Source organism: Leptopilina heterotoma, unplaced genomic scaffold (assembly GCF_015476425.1).
Source record: "Leptopilina heterotoma isolate Lh14 unplaced genomic scaffold, ASM1547642v1 Lhet_169, whole genome shotgun sequence".
NCBI lineage: Eukaryota > Metazoa > Arthropoda > Insecta > Hymenoptera > Figitidae > Leptopilina > Leptopilina heterotoma.
Window position 1 is genome coordinate 1,529,661 of NW_025110885.1, and position 24,198 is coordinate 1,553,858.

A 24,198-nucleotide genomic window follows, 5' to 3' on the forward strand; every position below is an offset into this window, starting at 1 on the left:
TTATTTGCATTTAATATCGTCATTTTCATTGTTTCTACAAATTTTAAATATTAATGAACAAAAAATAAATTATATTGTAATTTTGTTTTGAATTGAAATTTATTTTCCCCGCAAAAAAAAATATGATAGAGAGAATTTTTAAATAGAACATTTAAATTTTTCATAATAATGCAGTATTTAAAATGCGCAATGAATTGTATAATTTCCAATGATTTATATTTACATTTTGGGAGTACAAAGCTATAAAAGGTACCATTTGTTTTTTTTTCACTTTTTAATCGTATTTATTATTATTGTTATTTCTAGACATATTGAAAACAATATAAATGGTACCAATATAATATTACCAACAATTATCATTCGGGAATTATTTTTCTATATATACATGGAACAATGAACATTATATTTATATTTACAATTCTATATTTTTCATGAAAAATTCAATTCTCCTCGTTTTAGATTAAAATTTGCCTTCTGAATTGTTTTACCAAGTACTTCCGGTTTATGTGGTACTTATAAAATATGAAACTAATTAGAAAGGGGAAGATGGAAAAAAAATGAAAAGAAAATTCAATCAAGCAATAAATCTCTCTCTTCTATATTTTGTTGGAACCAATAGTATTATAAGACTTGTCTAACTTCACTACTGAAACACGTGTGCCAATTAAAACTTATGATTAGCATGAGAGCTTATTTGCAACATAACGAAAAGATGCCTCGAGGATACTATGCTGATTTGCATTTCCCCACCAATGTTTGTGAGTGTGTGTCTCAGTCTATATATATGAAATGCGACATCATTAAATTTTTTTCTCTTTATTTCTGTCTCATTTAGTTTTTTCTAGGTATACTTAATCTTCTTTGAAGATTAAAGTATAATTCACATTCACGTTTCATCAGAAAACGTTTAAACTATATGTACACAGCATTCAATATTAATTGATATTATTAAAGAGCAGCTACTGAGATTATATGCTGCACTTCCGCTATACAAGGCAAGATTCACTTTTCACATATTTATATTTCTTTCTCATTTCGTTGAAATCATATAATTGAAAAAAAAACGAGAAGAATAAAAATTCAAAAATTTATTACAAAGAAAATAATTACTTAATTTTTCGTAAAACTAGGAGAGAAAATAATTATTTCTACATTTATATTTATATTAATGATATGAATTCATAAATGATATGAAAATTTAATATTTTTCTCATTTGGAAGCATTTAAAATTTTTTTTTTTTTCATTAAAAAATAAATCTTTGTACAAAATGATATGTTTCGTTGATAAATTAAAAAAAAATACCAGAGGATTTAATATTTTTTTTGTTTGTAATAATTTTTTTTTTTTTTTGATAAAGGAGAACAAATTAGTTTGCAACCGATGTTTGAAATTTTCCAATAAAATAGAAATTAAATTTAATTGAATTATTATTACATAAGAGCGTACTTAACTTACATCGATGATTACATCTTCGCTTTGTGAAGAACGCTTTCAAATGCAGTCTATGATTGTCTTTTGTCACGAAATGTATGTTTCTTTTTCTCGATTTCCTTTTTTTTCGTTTTTTTTTCATTCCATTTTCCCTCTGCATTGCGCGCATATTGGATTTTATTTCTATAGAAAATCCTTATTTATTGTTTGTCTTTTATTTCCTAAATTCAGTGGACTAATTGATGTCGCAGGAGGAGCATGGATATTAAAAGTAATAATGATGGAGTGTATAAAGTGGCATGACCATGAACTGAAACAGAAATATTTTTTCATAGGTGAATTATTCACAGTTTATTGAGAGAAATTATTACTGAAAAATAAAACAAGATATTAATTATAATATTAAAAAATATTAACATATTAATTACAATTAATTTCAATTTGTAGGAAATTTAAAAAATACCTGTCTGACTAAACTTAATTTGTACTACTGAAAATAAAAATACAACCATGAGAAGTCCACTGTGATTTAAAGAGAATTTTTATTATTTTTACTAATTAAATAAAAAACATTGAGACTTTATTTGACTAAACTTGAATTGAACTACTTAAAATGATAAAAAAAATGTTTGCCTAAACTGACCTTGTACTACTGAAAATAAAATTACAATAACAAGCAGTTTAGTAGGAAAAAAAATGATTTTTTGCTAATTCAATTTCTGAAAATACTCTGTCTGACTAAACTTGCCTTTTACTACTAAAAGCAAAAATAAAATTACGAATTGATTTATTCGGAGAAAAATAAATTTTTACCAGTGAAACTTCTAAAAATAATTTGTCTGACTAAAATTGACTTGTACTACTGAAAATAAAATTACAAGAACCAGCAGTCTATTCTAATTAAAAAAAAATTCGGTCTGACAAAAATTGTCTTATACTACTGAAAAGAAAAATATAACAACTAGTAGTCAATTCTGATTAAAAAATAATTTGTATTACTTTTGTAAAAAAAACAAGACCTCAGTCTGACTAAACTTGTTTTTTACTACTTAAAAAATAAGTAAAATGTCTCATTCAACTTGTCTTATACTACTGAAAATAAAAATAAATTCCTACTAGATAAATTTCTAAAAATATTCTGTCTGACTAAAATTGACTTGTACTACTGAAAATAAGAATACAATAATCATTAGTCTAGTAAAATTAAAAAAAAAATTCTATTACTCAGATATTAAAAAAATTACTCTGTCTGACATTTGTCTTATACTACTGAAAAAAAATACAACAACGAGTAGTTGTATTTTCACTCTGTCTTACAAAATTAATCTTTTACTACTTATGAAAATATTACAATTAGTTTGTTGACTTGTACTACTTGTATTACTCATAATGAATTCATGTAGTTTTTTCTCTGACAAAAACTTTGTACTAATCAAAAACCCAACTTTTTCTAATATATTTTACTAAAGTTGACTAATACTACTGATTATGAATTAACATAGTTTTTTTTCTTTAACAAATTTCTTCTAGTTAAAAACAAACATAATTTTTTCAACATGTCTGGCTAAACATGATTTATTCTACTGATTATTTCCTGAAAACAAAACACGAAAAAATGATTAATTATTCACATTTTAATTTTTAAATGATACCTTCAGAAATATGATAAAAGGTTTTCCATTTAGAGAAAAAAAATTTTTTCACATAGGTCAAAAAATGCTTATATGGTAAAATAATTTATTCTATATGGTACTCGAGGATTATTGAATTGTATACACAATTTTTTAACCATTCGCAGATGTTATAATATAAAAGATTAAAATGTTGTTGCACAAATCCGCTTTTTTACAAAGTATTATTGAATTTTAATCCTCTTTAATCTTGCAAAAACTCTCATTCTTTGAACTAAGCACAAATATACAATATTAAAAAATTATAAATATAATATACAAATATACTCCAAATATACTACTGAGAATTTCTTTCCACAAAACATTATTTTTGAAAATTTTCCATTATTCTAAAATATCAGAAATCCCTGTTTCATTTTTTTATAAGGATCTTATTTTTTTCATTCGATTCAAATATAGTTTACACTTTTAAAGATTGTATAATTTTTCAAATAAAAAAAAAAAATTAGTAGAAATTAAAAAAAAAACTGGATACTTTTATAGAAAATGAAAAATCACCTTTCTGAAATGGTTTATTTCAATTAAAAAAAAATGTTTTAAATTCAACAGTGAATTTGGGTCATTATTGATTTTTTAATAATCCACGGATTGTTTACAATGGAATGAAAACAATTTCTTGATTACATTGACATATCAAATAGCATATAAACACACATTATATAACTCGATAATAACGACTCTAAACTGGAAAAAAATTATTTCATTTAAATCATAATTTGCTTGTATATTGTCAAATAAACATATTTATTCGTTATTTGATAATTTTCATTTATGTAGTCAATAACATATTTGCTTTTTATACCGAAATTCTTTTATTTTGTTTCAAAATAAAATGTTTATCTGTTTATTTGTTTAAAAATAAAATGTTTATCTGTTTATTTGTTTAAAAATAAAAGATGTATTTATAATTTTTTGTTTGTTTGTTAAGATTTATAACAAGTTTCAGAGTGAATTTGTGACATTTTGTGATTGTACAGTGGAACAAGTTTTTAAGAAGTAACTTGGTTAGAGTAAAAAAAAAGACGAGTTCAAGTTAGACAGTAAATGCGAGAGGCGTTCCACGAACGATTCGTTCTAACGAGAAAATCGAAGATCGTTAAGAGTAATTTCTTCCAGTCGCTCCGCGGCTTTTCCGGTTTACCTCTCTTCTCTGCTTTTTCCTGTTTCTTTAGATTTCACCTATTAGTCGTATCGCTTCTTACCAATCTCCCATCAGATTTTCCCTTTACCTCAACTAACGAGAATACATGTTATTCTTCATTTTGACATTATTGAAAAATGAAAAATCAAATAATGACATTTTTATTTAATAACATTGTATTATTATTTTCTTCCATGTTGCTAACATTTTTCTCCTTTTATTTCATTGTTGATAACTATTTTTTTTAATAATCAAAAGGTAAAAAGTGTAATAATTGTAAATCATAATTCAACAATGATCGAATTAATATTAAATTAATTAAATAAAAATAAATAATAAATATTGAATAATAATTAAATATTAATTAAAAAATTGCGAACTGATATTGAAATAAAAATTATGAATTAATAAATAAATAATTATTCATTTATCAATGTTTATTTATTAACGATTTTTAAAAATTTATTTATTCCTTCGATGTAAACATAACTATTTTCTAAAAATTAGAAACAAAAAACATATTTTTGAAAATTTAAATATTACCTAAAAACGTTAATATAAGCTTTTTTAAAAATATTAATTTATTTGCAAAAATTGTATCATTTTTTATTTATTGTATTTGTAAATTAAATTAGATAATGGTAATTTTGTATATTTTTATGGTAATTTTGTCTCAATCTTCGAGAGATTTGTTTATCAATCTACAGCACCGTTAATCATTTTGTCGTTGTGCGTAGTTTCGTGAAATTTTGAGTAACGAGACTATTCAACTGTCCTACACACACGTTTCACTAACCAAACTTTTATAAATTCACACTTCAACGACTGTGAAATTAATTTTTCATTAACCCACATTGAAAGTTTATCTTCATTACAGTAAACAAAAAGTATAATTAATAATAAATAACAAAAATTAAAAAATAATTTGTATAAATAAATTTCATAACTATTACACACTTGATTCTGTAATTAATCTAATTTTTTTTATTCAACGTTAAAAGTTTACAATTTAATAAAGTAAATTTTTTACTAAAATTGTAAGTTAATTAGATTTATTATTCAAAAGTTTAATTTCCACTTTGTTTATTTTATTTTTTTCATAATTTCCCTTTTTTTGTTGTAATTAATTTCTAGACACTTTATTTCAAAAGACACAAATTTGAAAATGAATTAAATCGAGAAAGTGTGTAACATAAAATCTCTCAACCATTTGAAATTCACTAATTTCTTTAAATTCTGTCTCTATAATTAGTTGTAATTACAAGAGTTTTTGATTTAAATTGAGGAAATGCTTTTAACTTTTATTAAAAAAAAAAAAATTTTTATTTTCTCATAAAATCATCGCTTTAATCTAGTATTTTATGTTTAATCAAAAACTATGTAAATAGCTTTCCACAATTTTTGATCTTAAATAAATATTTTACAAAGATTTATAATTAATTGTAATAAAACGTAGTAAAAAGAGAATAAATATTTTATGTAGAACATGATTTTTTGTGTGTGTGGAAATCCTTTTAATTACTTAAGGTCAATAAAAAATTACTCCCTCAACAGGAAAACTTAATTAATCTCTGATTTCCCAATTTTTTTTTTATATTTTAGTTTTATTTCTGTTTTTAATATTTAAAAACAAAATATATTTTGTAAACCTGTAGTATACATTTTAATATTTGATTTCGACATGAAAAATTAAAAGAGAAATTATGTAAAATATTTTTACTGAATAAATCTGCTTTGTACTACTAAAAATATAAGTAGAACTACAAATAGTCTACTCTCATTAAAAAAATTTCTACTACTCAAATTTCTAAAAATACTCTGTCTGACTAAACTTGCTTTATACTACTTTAAACAAAAAAATTTAAAAACTGTTACTACATCTCCCTATTTGTGCCTTGTACTACTAAAAATAAAAATATTCTAGTCTGATTAACAAAAATTTCTACTACTAAAATATTTGAAGAAACTTTGTCTGACTAAACTTGACTTGTACTAATTAAAATAAAAAGACACCTATGACTATTCTAGTCTGATTAAACTTGCTTAGTACTACTTAATAGAAAAAAATCTACAAATATTATTGTTTGATTAAAAAAAATTATTTTTACAACGTAAGTATTTAAAGAATTAACTCAGTCTGACTAAACTTGCCCTGTACTACTTAAAATAAAATGACACCTCCAAGTATTCTAGTCTGATTAAAATACATTTGTACTACTTAAATATAATGACAATCCTTACTCATTCTGACTACTTTCTTCTACTTGAAATGAAAATACAAGCACGAGTATTCTCATCTAATTAAAAAGAAATTCTACTAGTTATTTATTTTTTAAAAACTATCACTCTGTCTGACTAAATTTTTTTTGTGCTACTGAAAATAGTATTAAAATTAAGATAGTCTTGTTAATTTAAAACAAACTTTTTTTATTTAACTAGAAGAATCAGGGAATTTTCGAACTCAATGACTATTACTAGAATTTTATTTTTCTATTGATTATAACATTGTTATTATTTCTGTATAGCTAAAATTAACTTTTGCTACTTAAATACAAAAAATTAACTCTGTCTAACAAAACTACTCTTAACTACTGATAATAAAATTTAGTAGCGTCTGCTGAAAACAAAAATCTTCTACTTACTATAAACTAAATAAAATTTTACTTCTTAGTCTGACTAATCGTGTAAGAAATAAACAAATTAACAAAATAACTAACAAATAAATTATTTTTGTAAAAAAAGCAGTAAACATTTTAACATTTTATATCGAAATACAAAAAAAAATTTCGATGACTAATTTTCTTTTTTGCACAGCTATGCAAATAAAGTTTCCCACTGTTCGATATATAATAAATATTTTTCCGCTTACATAATCGCGGGCAACGTAAACAGAAAATTTAAGTCGCAATTAAACGGCAGCCAACGAACGTAAAAGTAAAGTAGTAGGAGATGGGGTTGAAGGAGGGTGGGGTGGGGGGGGGATTTACGCGAACCTGAGTAGGTAGTTGTAAATTATTGTTTTAATTTCTGCGCCACCCTGGCGGGCGTCTCGAGAGAGAGAGAGAAAGAGAGAGAGGGGGAGAGAAAGAGTGAGTTTCTAGGGGAGTGCCGGGCTAATTTTATGGACTTGCAAATCCATAAAGTCCGTTAATTTGCTTAAGTGGTACGCCGGGTTTCCGACCGATTGTTAATTCCGCGCGGTTGCGGGAGATCGATTTCGCGCGAAAGTCATTATTCCTCTCGTTAGAGAGCACTGTCATTAAAGTCACGTGTAACTCAACAATTTTGATTACTTGTATTAGCGACAGTATAATAATTATGTGAAATTACACTAATGAGTCATTTTGTGCTTGCGTGTTTAATGTAACGAAAATCTTTTGCCAACGATTATAAATCAAACATCATTCACACCACTGATTTAATAAATAAACACATAAATTATGAGATACTTTTGTCTGATTAAAAATAATTCTTGACTATTTGGAGAGGAAAAATTTTTTTCTTTTAAATATGTCTAGTGTGTCTGACTAAAATTGATCTTTACTACTGATTTTAAAAATAAATTTTTTACCTACTACTGAAAATTATATTTTTATGTAAAGTTTCTAACAAAAATCTACTGTTTTCAACTCTACTAAATTTGAACAAAATATGAACTATGTGTCTGACTAAAATTGTCCTTTACTACTGATTTTACAAATAAATTTGTTCTGTACAACTAAAAATTATATTCTTGTACAGTTTGTAACAAGCTTCTATTGTTTCCTACTCTAGTAAATTTAAACAAAATTAGAACTATGTGTCTGAATTATAATTAAAATTCAGTTTTTCAAAGTGAAAGTGATTGACTTTTTGCTTTTGAATTATTAAATTTTAATAATTTAGTAGAAATGATTATTCATTAATAAAATTAGTAAACATTTACTAATAAATTAGTAGAAATTATTATTTATTAGTGAAATTAGTAAATTTTACGAATAAATTATTAGCAGTCTGTCTACTGCTATACAAATACAAGAAGAAAAAATTTACATTAATGTCTAACTAAGCGTTGACTTGTACCACTCGTGAATAATTATAATTTTCAAATTAATGTCTGACTTACCCAATTTCTACTACTTTATAACAAAAATTAAAAATTCATCTCTAAGTACGAGCAAATTTGACTTTTACTAGTGATTAAAAAATTTTTATTTGACGCGTCTGTCGTAAAGGAAAGTCTGCTACAAAAATACAAAAAAAAATCGCATAAATTTGTCTGTCTACTTTACTGATAATAAAATTAAAATTTCATTTTACTGAAAAAAAATCTTAATTACAAAGTTAAATAATTTTTATTGAAATACTATTTAAGGAAGATTACCTTAGATATTTATAATGAATTTTTATTTTAATTACGAACGAAAATAAATAAAATTTGAATTTTGTCTGACTAAAGCTAGTTTCTACTACTTATATACAAATATTAAGTTATTACTCTAACTAAAGTTGACTTGTACTATTTACTAGTAATATTTTAATTACTATGAATTTAGTCTGACATAAAAAACGTTTTACTACTTGTAGACGAAAAAAATAACATTAGGTGCTTGTCATTAAAATTGACTTGTGTTGCTGTTAATAACTTTCCAATTACTACAAATTTTGTCTCACATTAAAACTAGTTTCTACTGATTATATACAAGAATATAAAGTCTGACTAAAGTTGACTTTTACTACTGTTATAATAATTTTTCAGTTATTACGAATTTTGTCTGACCGAAATTAGTTTATACTACTTATACACAATAATAATAAATATTATAATACTAGTCTGCCTAAAGTTGACTTTTACTACTGTTAGAATAATATTCCAGTTACTGCTAACTTCGACTGACCAAAACTTGATTCTACTACTTGTACAAAAAAAATTATATTCCTTGTCTGATTAAAATTGACTTGTACTACTGATAACATCTTTATAGTTACTACAAATATTGTCTGACTGAAACTAGTTTTTTCTACTTATTTACAAAAATAAAAAAACTAGGACAGTTGTCTGACTGAAGTTGACTTTTAATACTAAAAAAATTAGTCACGTCTGACTAAAACAACGCTACACTACTAAACAACAAAAATTAAAAATCAAATATATTTTTTTCATTTTTTCGTACACTTAACTTGAGAATTATTAATCAAAAATTCTTTTGACAATATAAATAATTTAAAAAAAATTCCCTACATTAATCCCCTTTTTTTTGCATATTATATTATAACGATTCTAAGTGATAAGACGAGAGAAAAAAAATTTGTTAACCTAACATCAAGAGTCTTAGAAATTCGAATATTCTTTAGAAAATTTCTCTTAAATCTGGAAAATTTATGAAATCAGCGACTTCCCCTACAGGGTAATTCCTTTCTAGAAGGTAAATCTTACTCCAGACTTGCTTTTGCTGAGGTAGGACTTCCTTTAAGGCAGAATTTCCTTGAATTCTTGTCACAAGAGTCATTGTTCACTAAATATATATGTAAGCATCGAGTTCCGTGACAATGGTTTTTGCCTTAAACAATTAAATTTTTTTTTGTCCTTTGTTTCACCACTTACCTAAAATTTCGGCTTTCCTCGAGTCAATTATTGGCGATGTCGCTTGCGATGTTTGTAAAATTGATTCACATCTGCAACATAGTTGAGAAATTTCCCTTTGTATTTAATTGATTTAAAAATGAAAATATTATATGTAAAAAAAGAGAACATTTAAATTTTTTTTAACTTTCTGATATTTATGAAAATGCTACCTAACAATGAAAATAAAATTTGAATTTAAATTGAAAAAGCAAAATGAGTATTTTTTAATGAAAAAGAATTGTTATTTGTTTTTAATAATAAAGGTAATTTTAAGAATTTGTAAAATTTTACAGTTTTTGTGAAATAAAAATCGTTGAATTAATTAATGTTTTGTTATTTTTATGAATTTTTTATTTTTTCTGTTCAAATATCTGTATGTGTGATAATAAAAAATTTTACCTGATTTTCATTTGACCGCTATTAATATGATGTGGTCCAACTTCGATACGTAAACTTGATATTACAACATAGAGACCGTGTTGCTGTGACATTATTATTTCAGCATCAGGATTCACCTGAAACACGAAGATAAATTGAAAATAATTTCCTGTATATTGAAATAATTTTATATTTCACAATTAATTATAAATTTCAACTAAAATTCTTATCTAATATTCGCACAATAAGTTCGATACTTCACTAATTTTCATATACTCCTCTAGACTGTCAGTTTGATTATCAATCAATTTCGCTAATAATAATTATTTACTAATTAATAATTATTTATTTTTATTTCGATTTTTTACAAATTTTAAACTTAAAATGAATTCCAAACAAGGATCAATAAAATAACGACAGCTCATTAATCTCAACATTACTCACAAGTTTAATATTCAATATTTTATTCCCAATTATATTCTCACTCGTGTGTTAAACTCGAATTTTTAAAAGGTCAATTTTATTTTAAGAATATAATATTGATCGTTGTCGCGACATTTGCTGAAATGCCAATTAAATTCTTCTCATCTACCTAAATTAATAAAATCGTCTGCTAACACAACTGCCAAAAAAAAACTTTATTTAACAATATTTGATAAATAGTTTGTTTTTTTTTTTTGCAAAATAATTCAATTTAAAACTGGTGATCATCACTGAAGACTTGGAAAAAAAAGTTATTTCCGTCTCAAATTTTTTTTTTTCTTTGATTAGAAGGAATATATAAAGAAGCTGCTGAAAAAAAGTGTAAAAGGAAGGACTAAAAAGTTTTTACAGTCAAACGTGTTTCAATTTAAGCGTTAATTGGAACTTTGGTTCATCAACTACTCAAGCTAAAGTGCACCTTGCTTTGACTTTAACGATGTTCGTCTATCGTAATCCTGATGACATCCTTAATAATAGTGTATCACTGCTACTAACGTTAAATTTTAACTTCAGAAAAACACTCTTAAATTCTTAAATCTTACTTATTTTCTTAAAAATAGTTTATCGTACAAAAAAATTATTTTTTAAAAATATATTTTAAAATATTGTCATATTGAAAGATATTTTTATTACTGTTTATAGATTTTTTTATAAATTTACATTTTTATAAATTTTTATAAATATTTTTATAAATATTTATTATTCAAATTTTTTATGGATGTATTTTATGTATATTTTTTTAACAAAACTATTTTTAAATGACTATTTCTATAATTTAAATTATCAAGTTTTTTCCTCCTCTTTTTTTTACTAAAAAGGTGAAATTAGTTTAGATGACTTATTATAATTATTTGCGTCGCTGATGTGTAGTTATCATTTTGTCAGATACAAATTCTGAATCAAACTTTATCGATAGTTTTGTATGTCGTTATAATTTTCCATCTCGACGAACTTATCTAAGAAAGAAATATTCTTGAGTATAAAAAATTACGAATTTTTTTTTCTATCATTTCTATAGACATCAATACAATAATAAAAAGAATATTCGCCCATTAAATCAAATCTGCTTGGATATTACAATTGAATACCATTTTCAAGAGTATTCTATACAAAATTGTGACTCTTCAGTTTCGTAATAACAAAAATGACAGAACAACTCAAATTCATTTTTATATAATAATTTTAAAATTTTATTATTACTTTTGTAAAATTTTTTATAAATATGTATATAAATAAATATATTTATAAATTTATAATTATTATATTATATTATTAAATTTTTATTATTACTCCAAGCTGAAATGTAAATGTACCTGTTGATTACCGTATCGGATAATATGGGATAACTAATTTATTGTTCACGAGATTATTAATTATTAATAAAGCATTATAAGAGGCTTACCTGAATACCATTAATGAACCATCTCAAAAGACTTTTGGGATGTGTTTTTCCGCTGGTGCAATTCAGTGAGAGATTATCTCCACTTGCATAAATATTTTCTTGACCGGTAATTATCGGTCCATCCTGTGGTAAAACTGTTTGAAACATAAAGAGAAAAAAAAATTTTCTTTTTACATTATAAAAATTAATTTAAATTAAATGCAATATTATTTATATATATATATATATATATATATATATATATATATATATATATATATATATTCTTTTTTTTAAATTACTAATTAGGTATTTATTTCTTTTAAAAAAGATAAAAAATCTATAAATTATAAATTTTTACTTAAAACTAAGCGAACTTAATTTTCCGTGAAATATTCATGTGCCCGGAAGTTATAAATGATTCCTTTCAGTTCACTAGAACCGAACAATACATTGCGGATTAACATATATACATATATAAATTCGAATGTAAGTTACTTTCGAAATATCGGTTAAAATACAAAATGGATATAATGTACGAAAATAAGAGAAAATACGTTTGTAATTATTAGTATTATTATTTATTATTATTATTAAAAATAATAATAAAAATGTTACAAAACATTATTATTATTTTTTTATTGCTATTAGTTTTTTTTAAACATTTAAAGAAAAATAGGGAGAAATCGATTAAAAAGTGATTATTTTTTATTATTGTTAGTGCTTGGAAAAATTAATGAAAACATAGCGAAATATGATTTAAAGAAAATTATTATTTTTTTTAATATTTTCAGTGCTCAAAATTTTAAAAAAGAAAAAATTTTTTTTTACTATTCCCACATCAAAAATTTTATGGCAGTACCTCCTGCAAGTTCCATGGAACTTCTCCATGGAATTATTTAGAAAAAGTGTTGATAAAATTAAAATTTAAAGAAGACAGTAAATTATTTTCATAAATAATAAATTTTTTTACCGAGATTAAATTATTTTAATGAATAATAAAACTCATCATTGAATTGCAATTACTTTTAATACAATTTCAATCAAATTCCTCAAAAATGTAATTATTCTTGAAAATATTATTAAAATTCGTCGAAAAAATTAAATTACTTAAAAATTTGTTGATAAAATTATTTTTTGAGGATTCAATTTTAAAAAACATTCATTTATTCAATAAATTATTTATTTTTGTATTTAAATAATTGAATTCTCGTAGAATTTTCTAATAATAATTGATTTTCATTTCATAAAAATGAATTTCAGTTAAAATTTTACATAATAATTGAATATTAAAAGCATTATAGCATAAATTTTAAAAAATAATTAATTTTTGGATATTTTTGAAAATAATTATATTATTCGAAGAATTTATTTTAAATTGTATTAAAAATAATTGAAATCCAGTGAAGAATTTTATTATTCATGAGAATAGTTGAATTCTTGCAACGAATTTTTATTACAATTTTTTTAAATAATTAAAATTTTGTAAAGAACTGAATTATTTATGAAAATAATTGAATTTATGCAACGCGTTAATTTTTTTTTTTAAATTGAATTCATTTAAGATATTTTATTAAAATAGTAGATATTAAAAATATTTAAATTTCAGCGAAGAATTTCATTATTTGTGAAATGTAATTGAATTCTTGCAAAAAATTTTTTAAAATAATTACATTTTTTGAGGAATTTATTTAAAATTATATTAAAAATAATTGAATTCCTATGAAAAATTTTATTTATTAAAATAATTGAATTCTTAGAACGAATTTTATTACATTGTTTTAAATAATTGAACTCATGTGAAAAATTGTATTACTTATAAAAATAATTGAATTCTTGGGAAGGATTTTATTAACATTTTTGTAAATAATTTAATTTTTTTTTAATTTTATGGTAATTTAAATTAATACAAAACATGAAGATATATTTCTTATAATTTGTTGAATTTCATAAAGGTTTGAATTTGAAATTTTCTGAAAATCTTAATTCCTGTGGAATAATAATAATGATTAAATATTTATTTAAAAAAGAATTTATTGGTATTTTGGAATAATTTTACAATTAAAAAAATTTGTAATTAAATGTAATAAAACAGTTTTTTGAGTATCTTATCATTTTTAGAGTGAATCAAAATATTCTTTAGGGTCAGGGAAAAATTCAAAATTTTGTTCGGAAATCAGGGAAAAAAGTCAAGGAAATTCTGTAAGTTTTTTATTTTAATAATATTTTAACATTTGTTTTATGATTAGAGTCTAATAATAAGCTTTGTTGCAATTTTTTTTTAAATGCGTATTTTATTCAAGTTTTGCAAATAAATTGCAACAAAGCTTATTATTAGACTCTAATCATAATAGAAATGTTAAAATAATATTAAAATATAATAAACTTGCAGAATTTCTAGGGGGTACTTCCATGGAATTTTTCGACATGGGTTTTCAGAGCTTTATATTTTGAAAAGGAAAAAAAAAAATATTTTTACTATTTTCAGTACTTGAGATTTTTAAAAAGAAAAAAAAATTTTTTTGTATTATTTTCAGTGCTTGAGATTTTTCTTGAAAAAGAAAAAAGTATTTTGTTTTGTAATTTATTTTTATCGCTGTTTTAACAACAAATTTATTGTTTGTTGACTATGGGGAGTTGAACCCCTTGATCTTTAGTTTACGAAACATTTAAATCATCTGCGTCCTCGCATTCAGTTGTTCAGTTATAGTATCATTGGAGCAAGGCACCATCTGTAAAGTTGTAATTTGCCTAGTTTAGCTCGTTTTAGTTTGTGTTTCAACTTTAAGTGTATCAACACACACACATGACGAGTAATAATTCTAGTGCCACAGAATCTCGTTTGAAAATATTGATTTAAACTCGACTAGGCAACAAAGGAATAAATAATAATATAATTTTTGTGCCGCACGGTAACCCACGTTAACAATTACCAGGGTTAAAGTTTAAAAAAGTTATATTATAAAAACTATTAAATATAAGAAAATAAAATAAAAAAAAGAATAAAAAAAAAATTTGTTATAATTACTATTTTATTTTTATTATCATATTTTAATTTCAATTTTCCCAACGGAAAATTATGAATATTTCACGAAATTCATAATTAGGGGATGAAGATAAAAGTTTTTTTTTCTATCAACATAAAATATGGAAGTCAACTTACCAATAACCTCCATATATTCCTCCTTTTGAGAAGTTTCAAAGTCTGGCCGATCTACACTAACTTCGCACTTATATTTCCCCGCAGCATGAAGTTCTACGTGCTTAAGATGCACCTTTTGATGATCGGAACGCACCAGCTATAACAAAAAAATGTGAAAAAAAATTCTTTTTATTTCCTTTCACAAAACAGAATCGAAAATAAACACAATATTTCTTCTAACATTTGAAATTAAATTTTAATAAAAACTTTTCTATATGCAATTTAATATACTATATATATATATATATTTGCATACAAAACTCGATGAAACTTTATCAGATACAATACTATTGTAAATTCTTTTCTGCTTATATAAGCTTTCTTCTTCATTTTTCTTTTCTTTTGTGAACAAAAATTGTTGGATTTATATGTCAACAAAATTTTTAAGGTAAATGCAAAATATTAATATAACAATTTTTTCGGAAAAGAAAAAGAAGAAAACAGTAACAGAAGTAGAATCAATTATTTTTTATCATAAAAATGTTGTATTCATTAATATTTTATTTAGAGAAACAGAATTAACATTTATGATCGGGAAATACAAACTGTCTGACTAAAGATGTTTTATACTACTGCTATTGCTTTGATTAGAAAATTTTTAATTAAAAAAATTTAGAACTAATATTGAAGTTCACTACTACTACTTATCGACCTGTTGAAAATAAAATACATTATTTTTTAATTTTCACTCGCAATTTAAAATAACTCGTCTGACTAAACCGGTCATTTACTACTTATTATACTATAAAGTGAAGTTTTAGAAATAGAAATGTTCGTCTGACTAAAATAGCATTACTACTTAAAGTAATTTAGCCAAAATATTAAAAATAAACGAAATGTCTGACTAAATCTGAAATCTAAAAAAATGGTTTATTTAAAAATATATTTACTACTAATTTTATTAGTGTTATTCGTGTTATTGAAAAAAATCCCTTTGTCTGACTAAAATTGACTAATACTACTGTCATATTAAAAATATAGGAACAATTCGTCTGACCGAAACTACTTTTATTACTGCAATTATTTCTAAAAGAAATATTTTACAAAAAAAAATTTTTCAGATTAATTCAAAATAAAAAATTACAATAAATATGAGTTAAAAATTTTTTAAATTAAAAAATTTTTTGTTCGTGATATTAAAGAGAAATTTAGTAAAAATATGAATGACTGACTAAAAGTATATATAGTACAACTGAAATAGTCTTAGGTTACTAAGAAAAAAATGGTCTATTCGAAAATTTCCGTTCCTACAATTTTTATGTCAGTCATGAAAATAAATCCCATTGTCTGACTAAAAAGGTATATTACTACTTGAATAAACTTGGACTCGAAGGAAAAGAAGAATTGTCTGACGAAATATTTTTTTTACTACTGTTTCTACTTTGTTGATTAAGATGACACCTTGTCATCTTTTGTCAAAAAAATATTTTATTTTAATTTATTTTATTTTTAATCATAAACGGATTTAGATAAATAAACCCTTTCGTTTATTTATCCCTTTTAATTATAAAATAAAAGTTTAAAATATGATTCAAAAAATGATTGCTATAAATGTGAGTAAAAAAATGTAATTAAAAAATTTATTATTCGCGATATTGAAGAGAATTTGACTGAAAATATTAATGTCTGACTAAAACTGTATGTTACTACTGTTAGTGTTAAAGAAAAAAAATTTCAAACTCAAATTCAAAAAATAAATACCTAAAGTATTATTAATATGAGTTGGAAAATTTGGCACTAAAAATTTATTATTCATGTTTTTGAAGAAAACTTGACAAAAAAGTATGAATAACTGATTGAAATAAATTTAGCTTTCAGGAAAAAAAATTGTCTATTCAAAAATTTCCTTTTTTAGTATTTTTAAGTAGATAAATTCCTTTGTCCGACCAAAATTGCCTATCACTACTTAAGTACTCAGTTGGTACATTTCGTCTGACTAAAACGTCTCTTACTACTGCTCTTATTTCCAAAACGACCAAAAACTATTATAAAATAAAATTTTAAAATTAAATTCGAAATAATTTTGAATAAAAATGTGCAATAAGTATGAGTAAAAAAATTTTTTCAATAAAAAACTTATTATTCCCGATAATAAAGAGAATTTTATCTTGAAAATTTGATATTTTAATGTATTCGTGAATATATTGCATGAAGAAGAGATAATCGAAGTCGATTATATATTGAGGGCGAAAATACCTTGAGGCTTAGCACAAATCTCGTTGAGACTATATATATATATATATATGGTTGGAATTTCCTTTTCTCATTAAACACACTTTTTTCGAAGAAACAAAGAGTTATCAAGAGGAGGCTCTCAATTTGAATTTAGTATTTACGTTTGCATACTATCGTGTCAATGTGGTTAACAACGGCTTCGTGTATACTTTTACCAAGTATTGTCAGAGTTAAGTACTTTATGGAATACCCGAATACCAAAATGTAACAAGAGAAGATACAATGCTCAGAATAGATAGAATCGCAATGCTGATAATCCATTTACTTTGCCGCAGGGCTTTTCACTTGGAATACTTTCTCTCTAAACTCCCTCCCTCTCCACCTTGCCCCTTACCACCCCTTCTCAACATCCTACCTTTCTTTTCTCTTCCTCATTTCCTTTAATGTCTCATTGCTTTGAATGTTCCGTAATGTGATCGAAAAACCGTAAAACTGTTCATTACAATATAATATTACAAGAGATGAAATGACTTTACTTGAAAGCAAATTTTACATCTTTGTTATATACTTTTTTATATTTCCTATTTTCTAAAAAAAAAATAATCATTATTTAATTAATTAATTTAATTAGAGATTAATGATTCATAATTTTTTACTAATAAATTTTTACTCAGATATAAAAAACGTACGTAAACAATTACAAACATTTGTGTTAATTTTGTCTATTTTAATAAATAGCTTTTTACATTTTTTTTATTAAAATAATTTTTTTTTATTATTTTATTTTATTTTTTGAAATTTATATTTCTGATGAAGTTTTTAACCAGAAAAATGAAAATAAACAAAATTTAAGAACAAGATGAAAATTAGTTCTTGAAAAAAAAAATAATTGTAAAAATATTTTGTTTATTCTGTTTTATGGCATTGAGTTTTTTTTTTGCCCTTAGTTTATATACTCAGTTCCAATGAGTTTGACGTTCGATAAAAAGCAAGTAAACTTGATATATATAGATATAAAAAACGAAAAGTCAATAGAAAGAATCAGTCCTCTTGGAATTAACAGACGAGTTCATCTACGAGAAAGTGAAAAAAAGTTCAGGCAAAAGATAAGCACGCGGTAACTTCCTCAAAGCGTCTGAGATTGTTTACCGCCATCGCTTTAACGGAAGTTTCACCCCCTCGAGAGTCGAGAGAGTGAACTTCCATTGGATGAAAAGTTCATAAGTTAAAAGGAGAAAGAAATAGTTTCCAAACTCAGTGCAAAAAAAGAGGAGAGTAAGAGAGAGTAAGAGAGAGATCTCTGATAGCTCGTAAATGCCAAGTGCTGTTGATTTCATCTCGATGAAATTTCAAAAGAGACTTTTTCAAAAAATAATATTTAAAGCAACTCCAAGAACAAGATTATTTTAAATACAGACTTTTCGAATTTAATTAAAACTATTTTTTTTACTATTATTATTTTTATTTTCGTCATAATTATTATTATTATTTCTATTATTTTTATTATTATTATTTTTATTTGTATTTTTATTACTGCCCAAAAAAGCACGCGAACTGCTTCTTCTTCCTTAGAACTATACTTATTAATAAAATTTTCAAATTTCGTTTAACATATTTATTAAATTAATGAATTATATTAATTATTCATTTTTAAAAAAACCGTTCGCAACAACAATTAATTTTTTTAAATAATAAATTTTCAAATATTTAAATTACAAAACAAAAAAAATGTATATCTTCAATTTCCAAAACGAAAAAAACAGTTAGTTTTAAATGTTAAAAATACTAAGAACTATTTAAATATTTAAAAATTAGTTAAATTAAAAACCGTAAATTTTCGACCTTATTTAACTATATTTTCAAAAATTATTAAAAAAAAAATTTTTTAATTTATTTCTTCAGAATTCTTAATTACAATTAATTAAAAAAATTTTAAATTTTAATTTGAAACGTTTTGAAATTTAATTATTTATAAATGTTGTAAACATATTTCTTGTAAAATTCAATTATTTTAAAAATATTTAACTAAAATTCTTTTTGTAAATTATTATTTTTAATAATTTTTAAGAAAGTTTTTTGAAATTTCAATTATTTATTAAAAAAAAAGAGTTCACCTTAAATAATTCTAAAATCTATTTGTTTACAATTTAATTTTACAAAATTTCTATTATTTATAAATTTTTCAATTACATTCAAAACATTCAAAACCATTTTGAATATAAAATTTTCAAATAACTAACTTCTTAAGAAATTTTAATTAAAATTATTTAAAATAAAATTAATTTCCTATTTTGTAAAGTTGATGCACAGTCAGAAACAGAAAATTTTGTATTAAAATTGGTGGTGTTTTTAAAGTTCTTAATAAATCCCCAAAAAAAAAAATTTTTTTATTTTATTTAAATCATTAATATTTTCAAAGATTGCTGGTCAACCAAAATTCAGATTTCTCTTATGAATTCTAGAATTTTTTTTGGTATAAAATGCTATTTAATTTTCGAAGGTTGTAAATTAAAAATTTTGTCCTTGTTTTATAATCAACTTCTCAAAAAGCTTTCTCAAAATTACTCAAAATAATTGTTGTAAAGAAGAATTTTAGTTAATAATTCTAAAAAATAATTGATTTTTGGAAGAATTACTGCGCTACTGTTTAGAAATAATTCAATCAATTCAGAAGATTTTAAATTGGAATTTATTGAATCAATTCGTGTTGAACAATAAATAGTAATAAGTATTTAAAATAGTTTAACAAAATTACTGATTGAATATTATAATTTAGAAATTTTGAAGAAATTAGGTTGTTGAAAAATTTTAAGTAAGATTTAATTAAAATTTCTTCCAGATAATTGAATTCTCAAAAACAATTAATTGAACAAAATTTTTAAACAATTGGAAATTTCGTTAAATTTTATTGAAAAAATTTTATTTTTTAAAGAAATCATAACCATTTTTGTAAATAGAAGCAAGGTGGGAAATTAGAGGGAATTTGGAGGATAAATATTAAACATTTAGAAAGAATTATTTGAAAATAATTAAATTTCAACTGTCAAAACTTAAAATAATTAAACTTAAAATAATTCCTTTTGAATTTCAAAATGTAAACAGAATTTTTTTTTCTATTTATAAATAAAAATTTTACTTTCAAATAAATTTTCATTTATTCGATCTAACGGACCAATTTCGTAGTGTATAAACTCATTTAGAAGATTTGATGGTTTTCGTCGAGAATTCAACCATCACTAGAAGACTTGAAGCTTGAATTATATAACCTTGTTTACGAAGAAACCTTTCCAAGTGATTTCCTTTAATTTCAAACGCCTTATTGCCAGTTATAGATAAATTGTTTAAATCGCTCCTTATTGCAAAGACTTTAATCGCATTTCCATTCAATGAGTGGAGAAAATTAATGTCCTATTTACATCAACAAATTAAATATCATCACGATTAATCAAACCTTTAAACTTACTTATTACGAAAAATTGCTCATTTCAAAAAAAAAATATTTTACTTAAAATATCACTAAGTTGAAAAAGTAAATTTTTTCTGTTAATTTAATAATACTGTATTTGATTACATTAATTTTTCATTTTTTTAAAAAAACGAAATAAAAATAGATATTAACATTTTTTTTTCTTTATTATTATAGAATTTTTTTATGTGGCAATAATTTTTAATGGGAAAACAGTTAAAGACGGAAATGAAGTCAATATATTTACTGCGAAGTGTTTGGAAAATAATTTGTTCACAAAACTGTTCATGGAAAAATAGAAATCAATATTTCTTCGAGAAAGTCATAAAGTGAAGTTTCATGAAAATAACTTAAACGAGAGAGAAAGAGTAAATGACTAAATATATAGAGTTGGCTATTATGGTCACGTGAATATTTCGTACGTATAGAAATTGACTAAAAAAAAAAATGTAGAGTGTAAAGCGAATATAAAAGTAATAATTGCAATTGTTAATTCTGTTTAATAAAATACGTTTCTTTAAATTGTTTGTCATTTCATTAATTTTTTTTCTCCTTTTTCTGTTCGATATTTATTTTCTCGTCTTTTCTTATATTCTGAAAAGAATTTTAGTGCGTAGTATATAATAGCAATAAAATTTTATTGAGGAAGCAGAAAGATATAAAGAAAAGTGCGGTACTTTTGTTTCTTTTTATCTTTTGTGCCGGAAATTATATACAGGGGCCATTATTTCTCACCAGATGTTAAAGATGTGTCAATTTTTTATTGAAAAAAAAATTGATCTTATTTTTCAAATAAAAAGAAAAATAAAAAAAAATTGATCTCTTTATTCGAACAAAAAGCGGGCGGTGTTCGTATTAATATGTTAAATAAACAAATATTAACACTTTTTTTGATAATGAATAATAAACATAAATTACATACCTAAATATTCGTATTTTTATAAATAATAAAATTTAGATAAATATTTACTATTTACAAAATGGTTATTTAATATTAATTTATATTCTATTTGGAATTTTCATACATATTGATGAATAAATCGTTCAGATTTTAATTTTAATTTTTGGAAAATTATTTCCTGCGTACTTAACCACAAATATTCGATTGAAGAGTAATTGAGAAATGCGTATTTTAGTAAGCTTGTGGTTTTTTATGTACATACATTTTGTAAAATTTAATAATCCAATCCAATGCATACTTTACATTCGTGGGTAAAATGAAAAATTTGGAGAATTATCGGTATACCGAAAGATTAATTTACAAAGTAAAATATGTTTAAAAAATGATGTAAATTATTTAGTCGAGGTAATATCACGTTTTTAAAACACATAATTATTACAAAAATGTGTATTGTCCAAAAAAAACTCTATTTCAATATTTGGACAAAATGTACTTTATATACTCCGAATTTAATTTTTCTTTCAAACGCAATTTTTAGTCCGAAAAATTGAGGTAAACTTTATATTTATTGTTTTTCTATATTTATCCATAGAGAGAATAAAATTGCTGGATTTCATATTTTAAAGCACTTTTATTTTTTTTTTTTGTTATTTACTAGTGAAAATAAAATATAAAATAAAATAAAATAAAAATTTTTAAAAGTAAATAATAAATAATTAAAGTATATAAAGTGTATGAAAAAAATGTAAATAAACACAAAACATGTGATGCAAGTTTATTACTGTTTACTGCGATAAATGAAATGGAAATAGAATTTTATTTATAGGAAAATAAACGTATTTACAAAAATTAGAAAACTTAATTTTATAATTATATATTATTTTATAATTTTTTAATTTATTGAAAAAGGAAAATATATTTTTTATTGATAAAAAAAATACTTACGTCAACTTTGACCCCATCCACCTGGAAACTATTCTTCTTCGTTTCGGACTTTGGTTTATACATATAAAATGACTCGTTGTCCTTGTACCACGAGACTGAATATAACTTATCCGACTGAAGATCATAACTGCAAAAGAAATCATTAATCTTTAAATTATCAATTCCATAAGCAATAAAATGTATTTTACTTCAGACATAAAAAAAATTCTAGTATCAATTACTTTCAAACTTTTATATTTATCCTTTCTTTTTTATATTTGCGATAACTCTTAAAAATGTAGATATCGAAATGAAATTACAGTATTATGAAAAATTTTTTTTTTTCATTTTACTAAATTATGTCTGTAAATAAAATTTCTACTTTTATTAACAATATAATATTAACTACATTAACGCTTAATTAATTTTCAGTGAATTAAATAATTTTATGTTGTTTATGAATTTAGTGAATGTCGAAACAGTCTTCCTTTATTGTTTGTTAATTATAAGTGTATTTTCTAGTGAAGTCAATTTTGTAAAGGGAGAAGTTTATGAGCATTTCGTTAATTAATTAGTTAATTAATTACTATTTCGCATTAGTGGACAGTTGCAAGTTACAAGTGTACTCTTCCATTTGAATTTACGTTTATTCAACAAACATGCTTGTTCATTCTTCACAATAAATTAAGCCCTTAATTGTTAAATTTCATGTAGTGGATAAATTAAAAAGGAAAAAAAAAATTTTATTACTTTTTTCTCACGAACTAAAATTACTTACAATTTTTTTTTTTGAACAGATTGTGATTGATAATAATATATGTTGAATATTTTCTTTCTCATGGGATTATAGTTACAAGTCTAGGAAGCTGTGTAAATGCATAAGAGAAGAGGTAACTAATAATTTGAGTAGGATGAGGAAAACGTATTTCGAAATCCGCCCTCCTCGTTGTATGAATAACCAACTATTTGCAGTTCACAACTGATGCCCAGAGTTAAATTTATACTCAAGGTACTTTTGCAATTAAATTCTATCTCAGAATAATGTCTACAAAAGCTGATGATTGATTCGCTCAAATAACTGTGAGTTAAACTTTATTCAACACTGACTCGACATGGTATAAACTGGGTACTAAAATTGCTTGATATCTTATTCATTGAATTTAAATACTATCTGTACAATGTAAGATCACTTGTCGGACTAAAATTGTCTTTTACTACTGAAATTTTAATTTCCTTACAGGGACAAATTGTTTTCTAAAAATATTTCTCACTAAAACTTTTCATATTTTTATTACTAATATTTTCAGTAGTGATATTCTTTTTTTTATTTAGAAGATGTTTATCTTCTAAAACCTCTTGTCTGACTAAAAGAAATTCTCACTACTTTTATTATTTGTAGATTAAAAATTCCGATTGTT

The 24,198-nt window shown here is 23.3% G+C and overlaps 1 protein-coding gene across 5 annotated transcripts in view; it reads right to left on the reverse strand.

Moving 5' to 3' along the window:
• Positions 1–1,286: 1,286 nt before the first annotated feature.
• Positions 1,287–24,198, reverse strand: part of LOC122499530 (cell adhesion molecule 1-like) — a 76,490-nt gene continuing 53,578 nt past the window's right edge. For all 5 annotated transcript variants that reach the window (XM_043607940.1, XM_043607942.1, XM_043607943.1 and 2 more), the window contains 6 exons: positions 22,802–22,928; positions 15,276–15,411; positions 12,134–12,267; positions 10,270–10,385; positions 9,850–9,920; positions 1,287–1,743 (listed from right to left, as the gene is read on the reverse strand). In XM_043607940.1, the coding sequence (XP_043463875.1) occupies positions 1,661–1,743; positions 9,850–9,920; positions 10,270–10,385; positions 12,134–12,267; positions 15,276–15,411; positions 22,802–22,928 (667 nt within the window). In that variant the 3' untranslated portion in view covers positions 1,287–1,660. The remainder of the gene's footprint in view (positions 1,744–9,849; positions 9,921–10,269; positions 10,386–12,133; positions 12,268–15,275; positions 15,412–22,801; positions 22,929–24,198) is intronic.